The 14,289-nt window shown below is 28.5% G+C and overlaps 2 protein-coding genes across 2 annotated transcripts; one reads left to right on the top strand and one right to left on the bottom strand.

The window, feature by feature from the left end:
• Nucleotides 1-1,784: 1,784 nt before the first annotated feature.
• On the top strand, nucleotides 1,785-5,710 carry LOC129910959 (putative odorant receptor 92a). Its single transcript, XM_055988572.1, has 4 exons — nucleotides 1,785-2,356; nucleotides 4,978-5,179; nucleotides 5,240-5,395; nucleotides 5,461-5,710. Exons 1-4 carry the CDS (start codon nucleotides 1,785-1,787, stop codon nucleotides 5,506-5,508), a joined length of 978 nt encoding a protein of 325 aa, XP_055844547.1. The 3' UTR covers nucleotides 5,509-5,710.
• Nucleotides 5,711-5,722: 12 nt separating this feature from the next.
• On the bottom strand, nucleotides 5,723-13,986 carry LOC129906085 (fatty acyl-CoA reductase wat-like). Its single transcript, XM_055981718.1, has 6 exons — nucleotides 13,772-13,986; nucleotides 9,685-9,772; nucleotides 9,376-9,624; nucleotides 8,749-9,295; nucleotides 8,512-8,692; nucleotides 5,723-6,172 (listed from the first exon to the last, which is right to left on the bottom strand). The coding sequence occupies exons 1-6, from the start codon at nucleotides 13,927-13,929 to the stop codon at nucleotides 5,758-5,760; spliced, it is 1,638 nt and encodes a 545-aa protein (XP_055837693.1). The 5' UTR covers nucleotides 13,930-13,986; the 3' UTR covers nucleotides 5,723-5,757.
• Nucleotides 13,987-14,289: the final 303 nt, after the last annotated feature.

Genomic DNA, 14,289 nt, shown 5'->3' on the forward strand with positions numbered 1-14,289 from the left:
TATATCACACATGAATGAATGAGTATTTGGCATAGGCCACTTTTGAATATTTTTAAGCTCATTTTATGAACTTTTCAAGTTTTGATCCTCTTTATCATTTGAAAAATAGCTAATTACAGAGTCGAAAATAAGAAATAAATACAAGAAATGGCAGAACGAAGTCCGCCTGGTCAGCTAGTATTTTTTGTTTCATTTTAAAGAAGTAAGAAAGAAAACACTTAAAATTATAAAAAATAAGTAATTAAAAAGAAAAAGAAAGAAATATCATTAATATCATTATAATAAACTGAAACTTTAAATTTAGAAACACGTCCTTGATTTTTAATACAAAAAATAAATGTTGTATTAGACTTAAAAATGTGTACAATCTAAATGTCTATTAAATTTTAATAAAATTTTGGTGTTGCCTCAAATGTTTCTCAAATGTTCGTAGAATCTACACCAAATTTTTTAACCGTGTAGAAAAAGAAAAGGGTATATTCTTGGCCGATAGTATTAGCAAAGCATTAAAAGATACCATAGATTAAAAGAAAAATAAACTAGTGATAAATACAATAATCTTAAAGATAAAATCTAATTGTCCCTTCTATGTCGTTCCTAGAATTCTCAATAGGGTTGAGATCACGAGGCTTAGTTGGCCATTTCAAAGAGATCACAAAACACATTTTTTGGAAGTATGCTTGGAATTTTCAAAAATCTCCTCCAAAATAATCAAACAGCACATCACAAAAAAAGGGTTCTAAGCTCTATTAACAAATGAAAACCAAAAAGTCCTATGAGGTCTGGTTGAAGAATTATTTGCAATCAAAGTTTTTTTTTTCTAATATTCGGAAGATATTAATAGTGCTATGATACTGCTATAGTTCTTTCTGTAGTTTGACTATTTGGGTATAATTTAGTTATTCTTCTTATAAAACAAATTTGACGAAGAAGAATTTCAGTTTTTAAATTTGCTGCATACTTTTAAACTAAAAGCCGAAGAATATTTGAAGAGCCTGCAGAACTACTATGAAATAAACTTTAATTGACGATTTCTAAACGGTTTTAAAATATTCAGTTTGATACAAATTCAAACGTTCTTTTTCAGATGTAGGTACCTATTTCCGTTGTCGTTTTCTCCTTGTTCATACCGAGAACCGAATGAAACCGAAGGACGGAATTGAGTTGAGAAAGGCATTCGCGCTGAAGCCATGTCTTTATTTTTTCAACTTTTGCATTAAATTTTGAAATATTCAATCAAGATTGTTGTCCTTTCAAATATAAATACGAGCAATTTCTAAAATTCATGTGTTGATAGAATTAATTAAATCTCACCAAAGACCGTAAAATTTTGTAACCGCAAGCTCGCCTAACGCTGCTGCCTGAGACGTTCACCACCTGCATCTTATTACTTAACAACAAATTGCTTTTGGATAGCATAATTTTTGAGGTTAAAATCATTAAAAAATCATTAAAAATAGTGTAATCCCTAAATAAGTTAAAGTCAATAGTAAGTTTCAATTTTTAATGTAGATTAACCACCATTCATTTATTTATTTACAAAAATTCTATTTATTTGAAAGCATCTTCGCAAATAAGACCAGTTTAGTTACACAATCGCAGTGAATAACATTTTCCCTGCCAAAAAAATAATGAAAAATAAAAATGTCGAACATTTTTTGCACGGAACAATTACTTACTTTCGCCTAATCGGAGTTACATACGATAAATCAATAAATCTCTATTTAATTGTTGGACTTATAAATTTGGCAATAATTATAATAGGTCAAATATTATTCAATATCATGGAAGAAGTCGATTTACAAACTAGAACAATCAATATAAGCTATATAAACTATTTTCTAGTATCAACTGCTAAATTATCGTCATTATATTACTATCGAACAAATATTAACGAAATATTTAAAGAATTTCGTCAAACATATCCAACTGAAGAATGTGAAAAAGCATTTCATCTACAAAAATATTTAAATCAATATTTGAAAATTGAAAAAGTTCTAGCTGGATTTTTTAAGACTATCTTTTCATTTTATACTTCATTTCCATTTGTATTGTCGGTATTGGAATTGATTAAAAATGGTAGATTTGGTTTTATAACTCCATGCATGTTGTGGTATGGTATTGAATCTCCGAAGGATAACTACTTTCTTTATGTGTTGTATTACTTTTCACAATCACATGCAAGTTGTGTTGCAGCTACGACAATTTTAGGTTTGGATTTGTGTCTCTTCAGTTCATTGTTACAACTTTGTATGCATTTCGATATTGTTAGTAAAAATATTTTATTGATTGAGCCTGATGAAAAAGCGACAGTAAAATTGAAGGAACAAATTGTTTATCATCAGAGACTTTTAAGGTAAAAATAAACACGTAACGCGCTATAAAAATTATAATTGATTATGATTCCATTAATTTAAAAAAAAAAATTAAAAAACTTTGTTCGTTAAGATTTGAGGCCAGAAAAACGAAAATCTTAACTAAAAAAATTTGTATGGATAGGTTTTCGAGATATGATTTTTCAAACTTTTTTGTCGTTGTTTTTCCCAGCATACTTAGTATTCGGACTATATCTTCAATGATAAACGATCAATTTGAACAAAACAACCGGCACCTGAAATTTAAATAAATAAGCAAAACACACTTGAATAACTTTTCTGTGTCACTAAACATTTAAAAAAATTGATTTCTTAAAGGAAATTTTTGCCAAAAAAAATTTCTTACTGAAAGAAAAAATCAAATTCTTTCGAGTCCTCATAGTTTTAAATTTTTGATAGTTTTCTTTAAAATCTATACACATGTTATAAAGATTATGATCAATTTTGAACGATCAATATTTTCTACTCTTTTTGTTGGTTTTTGTCCTACAACTTGAAATTGCTCAAAAACGGCTCCAATGATTTTGTTTAAAAAATTCGAATGCAAGTTTTAAAACAAGGTCTATCTTCTAATGAAAACATTTTTTTTTGAAAATCATTATTAACGGTACCTGCCATAGAACCGTTTTTTTAAAATCCGATTAACTCTGAAACTGCTTATTCGATTTCACCGAAACTTTTTGTGAAGAAGCATTTATATAATTTTAATATGAGCCAAAAATACATAAAATTTCGAAAAAAAATAATTTTTGGATTTTTAAAAAAAATTTGAAATTTTCGAAAACGGGACATTGAATTTTTTTGAAATTTTGATACCAATTTGATTTTAAAACTTTTTTTTCCCAAAAAATTAGTTTTTTTAAAAAACGGCTCTAATGATTTTGAGAATTTTTTTTTCTAAAAATGCATCTTAATATATCAATCAAAACTGCATACTTGTTTTGGAGGGCAATTTGATTTCAGATTTTATTTTTTTAAAAAACGAATTTTATTTTTTTTTTTTTTTTTTGTTTTGTACTATTGCTCAAATTTTACGCACATCCTATTTATTTTACAGTAAAGTCCTGTTATTACTTAATGCCACAGTATCATGGTTATTTTTTTCAAATGAGACAGTATTGATCTTAAATTCAAGGTATGGAATAAAATGTTTGTGGGGAAGATTTGCTGAAGTCTGTCTGTTAACCCGCGAAGAAAAAGAAGAGTCATACATTTTTATTGAGTAAAATCTGCCTTACAACACCTACGGAGTTATTGAGCCCTCCTAGACCTGCGTTAAGTACCCATTTACCCAAAGATAATTGACTGACGTTCTCGGACAGCATCCGTTTTCAATCACCTCTAGATTTGTTCCACAGTTTAGTCTGATGCACGATAATGCATGCTAGAGTGCTTTGAGAACATCTTCAAGATTTTAATATGCCGGGTTTAGATTGACCACACAGAAATTCGGATTTGAATTCAATAGAACATGTCTAGGAAATGTTGAAAAGATGCATTTGCGACCGAAATTTTTCGACTTGTTAAATAATAAGCAAACACAAAAAATAAACCAAAAAATTTCAAAGCTATTTTAAATAAGATAAAGGGGTAAAACTAAAGCAGAAAAAAGTGTGCGTTAATTTTGAGCAGGAGTTTATATAGGAGGTACCTACATTTTCCAAATTTCTATATAAAAAGTCTTAAAAATTTAAGCAACTTTAACTTAAGAGGAAGTTCGTGCGACCCATAGTCGTGCATTTTATTTTTTTTTTGTTTTCCGTTAAAAGTGAACTTCGGGCAAAATTATGGACTGGGGTAGCAAAAAAAAAAAATGTTTGAAGTTAATGTTTTTATAACAACCGTTTAGATTCTGGATTAGAAAGTTACCAATTCTGGGCTCTGTTTTAACTATATAAGGTCTACATATAAGGTTCACATGGGACATAACTTCACTTCGAAATATGTGAAAATAAGAAATTCGATGAATTTTCTCGATTTTTTTTTAATTTCCAAAAACTATATTTGTATTTTTGAATTACAATTACAATGATTAAAAAAAAAAAAAACAAATTTCAAAACTTCTTTGCTTTATGTATAAGAAATAAAATAAAAAAACTTCGTTTGGAGATCTAAACCATTTAAAAAGGCCTTTCTTAACCCTCTGTAGGCACACTTCTTTTTTGTGACGTGATAGGCACACGTGTGCCAATTGGGTTTATACTTTTTCATGTCGCTAGAATTTTTTTCGGTCACAATATTTTATAGAGAATCAAAGTATGAAATTGATGTAGAATATTCCGAGAAATTCGAATATTGTATTCACAATTCCGAAAAAAAATATTTTCACCCTTTTAAAGAGACTTTTTTGTGACCACTTTTTGAAAAATCGTAATTTTTTTATTTTTGTCCTGCTAATTTCACACCCGTGTGCCGACAGTGGGTTAATGTTAAAAATATTTTTTTATTATTTTCTTTTTTGACATTTATTTTAAAATTAATATTAAAATATAATAACAATTCTGTGGTGTTTTGTACAGACATCATAACTGCCAACATGATTTTTTTTTTACTAAGGTTCTTAAATGATGATTAAACAATAAACATTGATTTTCATTCACAGGCTAGCAGAAAAGTTAAATGTTGTGTTTACACCTTCAGTACTATTCAGTCTTCTATCATCATCCTTGATAATTTGTTTTGCTGGATTTCAATTGCTTGGTGACTTGTCATTATTCATCATTACTAAATCAGTTATTTTATTAGCTTATGAATTGAAACAAGTTGCCATCACATGTTTTTTGGGTGACAAATTGATTGAAATTGTAAGTTTATTTTGGTTTAACTTAACTTATAAATCTTTTAGTTTATTTCACTAAATTTAGAGCCAACAAATTAGTAATTCAATGTATGCCCACAAATGGTATCTGGGAACACCAAAATACAGGGAAATAGTTTTGATGGTTTTAATGCGATCTCAAAAAAGTGTTGGTCTTCGTATAGGCGGTATTTCAGATATATCACTTCAAACTTTTCGAAATGTAATAAAATAAACAAAGAACTTGTATTTAATGAATAATTTAATGTTTTTCCTATTTATTTTCAGGTTATGAGTATTTCATATCAAGTGTTTACACTTCTTAAAGCCGGATAAACAAACTTAAAAACGAGGTGTGTGTGATGGACAGTCGCAAGGCCATTACATAAATTTGATGAAAACTATCAAATTGTTTGATTTGATAATCGTAAAGTTGAATTCGATTTAAATCTATAAAAAAATTAATGATTAAAAAATACAAAAAATAGATACCATATTTAATGAATTGATGATTTTATTAAATATATAAAAAACATAATGTAATTTTTTTGTCAATCTTACTAGGTATTTAAACTCTTAAGTTTATTAATATTCTAATTGAGGATTTTTTAAAAACTCATAATTCTCAATTAAACTGTTTTTCAAATAAGTAGTAACTCCTAATTTTAAAGCGATCATTGTGAAAATGAAAATATGTATTCCATAATAGAAAAACAAAACTAAATAATGTAGCATTTCTAATCGTTTGTACTTTGCTTTGGCCTTTTCACCATCATCAAGTGATTCGAGTCCAATGTAAACTTTCAATCCACTCAAATAATTATACAAAAATGTTGACCAACTATATCGACGAACATCACTGGGGAAGAATTCCCTATCTTCAGGTGTCATTTTTTGAATGACACGTTTCATGTTGGTTGTATCAAAACGCCAGTCAACTTTCATAAAGAACGATAGAGCAACCATAAAACGCTGCACTTTTCTATAAATCGGCATTACTCTGAAATTAAAAAATAAAATAAAAGCACAGAAAATTAGTTAAAAATAAATTTAAATATATTATGTCGAAGCGGGTTAGATTTCTGACTTCAATATTCAGCTTTTTAAACGCCCTTAATAAACAAATTTTATTCAACTATAGTAATCTAACAGCTTACTGCTTATTTTTAAAAATGCACAAGTTGACTTTTCCCAACTCAGATTATGTATAATATTCATTGACAACTAATAAGGGACGATTTAGTGAGTTGCAAAATATTAATTTTCTTATTCAAATTTTTGAATATTCATTTTTATTTGATGCATTAAAAAAATGTTTTAATTTAATTTTTTTTGCAAATATTTAACACTTAAAATTATTAATTTATCAAATAAAAATGAATATTAAAGGTGAAATGACCAGGAATAACAGGTAAGTAAACAGAAAAATAATAATTTTGTTATTCGGTAAATTTTTTGCTTAAATAAGTGAAAGGATGATTTTATAAAATTCTATATAAATTAGAAAATGTTTGGAAAATTCTAAAAGTGTAGAAAACACGTCATTTTCAATGAAATTGAGTTCCAAAAAAAATTATTATCAATTTAATTTCGTTATTAAAATGAATTTTCAAACAAAAAAAATTCAAAATCCGATAAATCCGTTACAAAAAAAAAAAAAAAAATAATAATACTTTTATATATGTATTTTGACGCACTGAATCCGTAACTGAAACAGTTTTGCCCAAACACCCTCAGAATTTTAAGTAGGTATATTTAAAAAAAACATAAAAGTCGGTGGTTTTTCGCAATTTACTCAACATTTTGAAATGTTGTACCTAACTACAGATGCGGATTCTGCTGTTGAAATATATTAAGAAAGGTAGGTCCGATCAAAAGTATTGCATTTTTTTTGTGAGCCGGTGTAATCTGTACCTGAAACTCGTAATAAAGAAGTCAGGTTTTTGCGAATTTAAAACAAATTATAGGCCTGTTCAATGTGATCTCATATCTGTTAACCAAAACTTGTTTCGGGTCTTTGATCCGAAAATATCTGCTTCCGAATAAAAAAAAATATTTCGATTGCAAATATTTCAACAACCCGGACTCCTACAAACTCTTGGTTTTCAGTTATGAATAGAGTCTAAAGAATCTTTTCTTTTGATGTCTCATTCGATGGATTTCAAGAAAAATTTTGAAAATTCCGAATTTTTAAACAAGGGGTAGGTACCCCTTGTATAATTTTCGAAAATCTTAAGAAAAATAAATTTGTAATTTTTTTAAGCTGAGTGCATAGGCATGTTCACTGTGATCTCATATCTGTTAACCAAAATATGTTTCGGGATTTTTATCCCAAAATATCTGTTTCCGAATGAAAAAAAAATATTTCGATTGCAGTAATTCAACAACCTGAACTCCTACAAACTCTTGGTTTTCAGTTATGAATAGAGTCTAAAGAGTCCTTTCTTTTGATGTCTCATTCGATGGATTTGGAGAAATTCCGAATTTTTAGACAAGGGGTACCCCTTGGATAATTTTCGAAAATCTTAAAAAAATAAATTTGTAATTTTTTAGCTGAATGCATAGGCCTGTTCACAATTTTGAAAATGTCTCCAAGTTTACCTTAATAATGTAAGGAAAAAGTGTTCCACATTTTAAGAGGATCGGTACAGTAGTTTTTAAGTTATGATGGGCACCGACTTTAAAAACGTGAGTTGTTGGGAAAATTCTTAAAAGAAATTTTGCAGTGCGATTGTTCAAATAAAGAACGGGTAGTTAATCCATTGAATCTATTTTCCTAAAAGTTATAAATGGCAGTGGGTTGGACAAAAGCTTGAAAAACGCGTTCATTCAAGAAGGCAGAAGAATCGGGATACCGATAAACTCATAAAGGAGAACAGCCAAGGGAGTGAGCGAAGGCTGGGAAGAGCTCGAGGTAGTTGAAGTACCTGACAAAATTTGTTGGCACGACTTATAGTTTGTACATTGGAGAATTTGTTCATTTGCTCACTTTGGACTTTGAATTTTGAGCTTTATGGTCTCATAATGTTAGTATTTAACTAGACAATTATTTGGTATGATCCTAGTTCAAATTGATCGTACAACTTTCCACATTTTAAAGAAATAAGCAGCAAAAAAAAAAACTCTGGGTCCCTGAAGTTTACAATAGGAGAATTAGTCTTTTGAAGTGGACCGCACCGGTGCGGCCTTATACCTGGTTATTCTACAATTGACCAGATTTCTACACTGGAACGAATTCTATAGGAGAATATAAAAATCAACATCATCTTTTTATTGACTTCAAAGCTATTGTTTGACATCGTTAAGAGAATTTGAGTTAAGGAAGTAAAATTTACTTACCTCAGATCCTTTTTACCTATCTTCAGAGCAAGATCTGTGATTAGACCTGGTATAACATGATACCAAATTGTTAAGTATGTGAACATAAATTGATTATTAACAATATTATGACAATGTTTCCATAAAACTCTCTTTGCAGGGTATTGTCTGAAAAGATTACCCATACTTTCAGCGATAGTACCTGGAAATTATGTTAAAAATCTATGGGCCAAAATAAAAAAAGACAAATTTGTATACCCCATGTAACAGGTCTATCAGTTGAAGTACAAACATTATAAATTTCAGGATCTTTTTCTACTTTAACTTTTGATGCTTTAGCTTGTTCATGTTCCTCATGTGTAGCCCACAAAGCAGCCAAAGTTGAATTGATAACAAAATCCGCACAAACAACATCTCCTACATTATTTTCTTTAATTGGCAGCAATCTAAGGACACCTAGACCACAAGCTACTAGAATCCCATTTAATCCATAAATATTATTACACCAAGCCGGCACTGGGTCTTCGTGTGTGGAAATAACAATGGATGGTCTCATGATACAAATAGGAAACTTGTTGCCATAATGACGAACCAACTCTTCGGTGAGTGATTTTGTATAAGTGTAGGTATTGGGCCAGGGTTTGATAATTCGTTCTGTTAATACTTCCAAGTCTTTGGTAGACTTATCATTAAGTTGTTCTCCGAGTCTAATCATAATATCTGGATCTAAAGGAGAATCGTAGAACTTCTCTTCAATGTAGGTTCTAACACAGTGGCTAAATGCGGTTGATATGAATGTAAAAACCTTTAAAAAATTGAAGTTAGTAATAATATCGTAAAAAATTGAATGTTCTGAATAAAATATTTGTCACAGTCTATACTTACTTGAATTTGTTTCATTTTCATTGTAAGTTCAAGAATTTCACGAGTTCCACGCAAATTGATCATCAAAAGTGTTTTTAGTTTTTCATCAAATCGTACATCAGCAGCAGCATGAATGACAATTTGAACATTTTCAATAAGTTCTTTTTCATCGGATTCTGATATTCCCATGTTTAAACTTCCCATATCACCTTCAATAATTGAAACACGTTTCAAATAGTGAGGATCATGGTTGTACAGTTTCATGAAATGCTGGTATTAATAAGAAAAACGAAAATTATTAATTAATTAAAAGAAGTCAACAAAACGAACCGATCCAGTGAATGTATTTTTGAGACGTTCTTCAGTGCTTTTGCCCTTTTTAGGTCGTCCCAATAGATAAATATGCTTGACATCACATCTATTTTTATGAAAATTATTGCAAACAATTAAACAAAATATATAGTTACTGTTTAAATTTAATTAAATTGTTTAAATTTAATTTCATTTGTCGTTGCTTATAAAGAATGTTTTATCACTTGTTCATTGCTTACATAAATAATTTTTTATGTGAGGTCAATTCCAAAATAATATTCTTTACTAACTTCACGATCACTACTCTGACTCTATACCTAAATTACAATTTTAAACCTGAGTTCCAACTTAGTAAATCTTTAAACAAAAATAAAAAAAACTAACGTTAAAAACTAACTTCAAATAACTAATGTAATAAAGACGTTACAAACGCGTTATTTAAAAACTCTGACCAAATTTGCAGAGTCACCGTATGATGATTTTTGTAAACGGGCCAAAATACTATTTAGTGCCTAAAAAGTTGTCCCTTTGGTTGAATTTGATTTTTCTTGAAGAAAAAGTACAAATTAGTAGAAAAACTATATTGATTTATAAAATTAACATTATTTACATTTACAAGTTTGAAACACAAATTTGGATTGAATTGTTTGCAAATCAGGGTAACACTGTAGTTTATCTTGGTAACGCAGTGGTGTTTTTAGAAAATTTAAAGTTTTAAAGCTTATTAATGAATTAAACTATTGAATATTTAATTGAAATTAATTTTTCTGTGATATAACTTCATAGGAGACTTACGTTGTTCCTATAGTTTCAAATAGGAATATCAGAGAGCTGAATTATATGATTTTACAAATAAAACTGAAATAACGTTTTTTTTATGGTAACGTATTAGAAAAATTATTGTAAAATGTGACTGATAAAAAAAAAATAATGGATGCATTTATGGCAGCAATGTGAAAAGAATTCATAGATTATACTGTTAAAATAATTTATTAAATTAATAAGCTTTTTTTGCTTTTTGGTACCAATGACTTCTTAGTAACTCTAGATTTGATAAAAATTATTACCATTCTGCAATCCCCTTTGGAAGCGCATATTTTTAAAAAAGTTGGCCACCTGCGTTCCTATAGATTTTTTTCATACCACAGGTGTAAATATTTTTTTTTTAACATTTTGCATCGAAAAACGAATTTCAATATTTTTTTTCAGAGAAAAATTGCAACAGCTTTGAGAATTATGTAATGCTCATGGTTTTAGTCAATTATTGTAGAAAATTATAAAAATAAGAAATTCATAAAATTCATTCATTCTTGGTTGTGGTGAACGAAAACGTAAGATGATGAAATTTAAAATACACTGAACGAAAAAAAGCTAGTATGTATTTTCTTAACTGGTTGCGATAGAAATTTTTTCTATTTGGTTTTAGTATATTCATAAGTTAAGCTATCAGTCATTTCAGGCTTATGCATTTTTTACCGGACACCCTGTATATCAAGTTATGCATTCGTAAAAAAAAAAAGTTGAGATAACATTTTTCCATGACATAAGGATGATAGTGAATGCCAAAAAAGTGGGTCTGTCTGTCTATCTGTCTGTATACGAAGCTACAGCCTAAACGGATGAACCGATTAACATCAAACTTGGTATGTAGCATTTTTGGCTACTCTCCAGAGGGATATTTGGAATTAATTTTTTTGAACCGAAAATAACGGTACCTGTTATATATCGATTTTAGTAAAGTTGAATTTGCTCGAAAATGGCTCCAAAGATTTTTCTAAAAAAAATCTATTTTAAGTTTTAAGACAAGGTCTATCTTTTAATGAAAATTTTTTTTGTTTGAAAATCATTATTAACGTTACCTGCCATAGAACTGTTTTTTTTTTTTTTAAATCGGTTTTACTCCGAAACTGAATCATTCGATTTCAACGAAACTTTTTGTATAAAAGCACTTATTATAATTTTTATATAAGCCAAAAATAATTTGAAATTTTTTTTTGAAAAATCAAATTTTCGAAAACGGGACATTGAATTTTTTTGAAATTTTGGTTTTAGACATTGATTGGTAATTTCTACAAAATGGCATACCAATTTAATTTTAAAACTTTTTTTCCAAAAAATCATTTACCTATGAAAAATTAGTTTTTTTTTTAAATACTTTTCTAACGATTTTTTGTAAGAATACATCTTAATAAAACAAATGAAATTGCATACTTGTTTTGGAGGGCATTTCCATTTCAGATACTGTTTTATTATTTTGAAAAACGATTTTTATGTTTTTTTTATTTTTATTTTTTTTTTATATAACTACAATAATAGCTGCGTTCCTTTGGAAATATTTATCTACTTTTTAGTACTTAAAACTACTTTGATCTACTTTGCTATACTGAAAAAGTAGTTCAAAGCAGCTTTAAGTACTAAAAAGTAGATAAATATTTCCAAAGGAACGCAGCTAATAACATTTACTAAATTTCTATACAGGGTGTCCCAAAAGTAATGTATCAAACGAAATATGCTGATAGGCCAACTTTAGGGCTCTCAGAATTTGGTAACTTATTCATCCCAAATCCTTACGGTTTTCGATTTAATGCAGTTTTTGTGAAATTTCGAAAAATCCCGACTTTGCAACAGTATTTTGCTTCTTCCGCTCATAATTGATTTTTGTTTTTCACAATTCTTTCACTAAAACATTGCCTAATAATAAGAAATAATCAATTAATCAAAATATTTTTCATTTCATACGCCATTTTGCTGCAAATTAATTAACAGTTCCATGTTTTATAAAAACTCAATTTCTTTCTTTTATTTCAGAGCAACACCCTGAAAAAAATTTGTATGGTGTGGCACTGGTTTATTATTTTGAAAACTTTTCGTGTTATTGCAGTTTTCAAAAATGTATAAAAATTTCCAAAGTTGAAATTAGAACGAGAGATATTACAATTTGAATGCAAAAAACAGTCGTTTTCAGAGCAAAATAACAAACAAAAATCGAGGCTTTTGTTCAAAATGAAATAAACAAACAACAGTCGAGAAAATGTGTTTATTTTTATTTGTTATTTTTCTCTGAAAAGCCTTGTTTTGTTGCTTTTAAATTGTAATATCTTCAGTTCTAACTTCAACTTTGGAAACTTTTATACATTTTTGAAAACTGCAATAACACGAAAAGTTTTCAAAATAATAAACCAGTGCCACACCATAAAAATTTTTTTCAGGGTGTTGCTCTGAAATAAAAGAAAGAAATTGAATTTTTATAAAACATGGAACTGTTAATTAATTTGCAGCAAAATGGCGTATGAAATGAAAAATATTTTGATTAATTGATTATTTCTTATTATTAGGCAATGTTTTAGTGAAAGAATTGTGAAAAACAAAAATCAATTATGAGCGGAAGAAGCAAAATACTGTTGCAAAGTCGGGATTTTTCGAAATTTCACAAAAACTGCATTAAATCGAAAACCGTAAGGATTTGGGATGAACAAGTTACCAAATTCTGAGAGCCCTAAAGTTGGCCTATCAGCATATTTCGTTTGATCCATTACTTTTGGGACACCCTGTATAAAAAGTCCTAGTCGTGCATTTTATTTTTTCAAAATTCACTGGCATCAAAAAGTATTTTGGCCCAAACACAAAACGAAGTTGAGTTATCTAGTTTTTGCCCTGGCTGCTTCAAATTAAACAAATTTGGTTAAAAATTTAAAATAAGTCCATTTGTACATTAAGCTAGGTTTGACGTTTTTCCACACCAACACTGTCATTAATTAATCATTTGAAAGAGTAAAAAGCAATTAATATAGGCTTGTTACGGTCACTGTGACGTATGTGCAACTTTTTTTTGCAACAAAATTTGTTGATTTAGAAACACATTTCTTTTGCTTTCCAAATAAAAAATGAAATCATTATTAGGTGTTCTTCAGTTTGAACATAACAAGAAATGCTAACTTTTCATTAACTCTAGTTTTGGTAAAAGAATATTTTAAGAAGTCCAATCACTCTTGAGCTTCTTAAATACACACCCGTTGAATCAGTGATCATTGTAAAGAAGTTTATTTTTAAACATTATGACTAACCTTGTGAATTCTTAAAATTTAATTTCTCACATGTTACTTACCTTAACAATTTTTCAACATACAGCTGCCCCAAGAATCCTAGTCCACCAGTTAAAAATACTGATTTGTCTTTAAAAAATAATCTCATTGGAGTCAATTTATTTTCATCTCCATTTTCAATAATTTTATTAAATTCACTTTCTGGAGCTATAGTCTCCATTTTTTGAAAGATTTTTCGTTTTAAATTTTCTCTTTTTAATTTACAATAAAAAGATGAAATTTTTTCCAAAACACAACTTTTTAAACAAAATATTTTGTAATAGCACCAACGATGTCTCTGCGAACTGATAAAAGAACAACAACTGATGCGTTGCCGAAAATTGAAACCTATAACAACGATATTTTGGTTTAGGTTAAAAGTTAATTTATGCGATTTTTTAATAGCAACGCGTACTTCAAATAATTGAATTCTGTTAATGAATAAGTACAATAAATTTACATTCTATTACAAACAAATAGATTAAGTATTTAACTGTTTTGGTATAAAGCGATATAGAGGGTTATTGATCTCTATAAACAA

The sequence above is a fragment of the Episyrphus balteatus genome, chromosome 1 (assembly GCF_945859705.1).
Source record: "Episyrphus balteatus chromosome 1, idEpiBalt1.1, whole genome shotgun sequence".
NCBI lineage: Eukaryota > Metazoa > Arthropoda > Insecta > Diptera > Syrphidae > Episyrphus > Episyrphus balteatus.

Coding starts and splice junctions, on each gene's coding strand:
- LOC129910959 (XM_055988572.1), top strand. CDS start 1,785: ATGGAAGAAGTCGATTTACAAACTAGAACAATCAATATAAGCTATATA. Junction 2,357..4,977: donor TATCATCAGAGACTTTTAAG/GTAAAAATAAAC, acceptor TTTCATTCACAG/GCTAGCAGAAAAGTTAAATG. Junction 5,396..5,460: donor CACTTCAAACTTTTCGAAAT/GTAATAAAATAA, acceptor ATTTATTTTCAG/GTTATGAGTATTTCATATCA.
- LOC129906085 (XM_055981718.1), bottom strand. CDS start 13,929: ATGGAGACTATAGCTCCAGAAAGTGAATTTAATAAAATTATTGAAAAT. Junction 9,625..9,684: donor AAAATACATTCACTGGATCG/GTTCGTTTTGTT, acceptor TATTAATACCAG/CATTTCATGAAACTGTACAA. Junction 9,296..9,375: donor TGAAAATGAAACAAATTCAA/GTAAGTATAGAC, acceptor AATTTTTTAAAG/GTTTTTACATTCATATCAAC.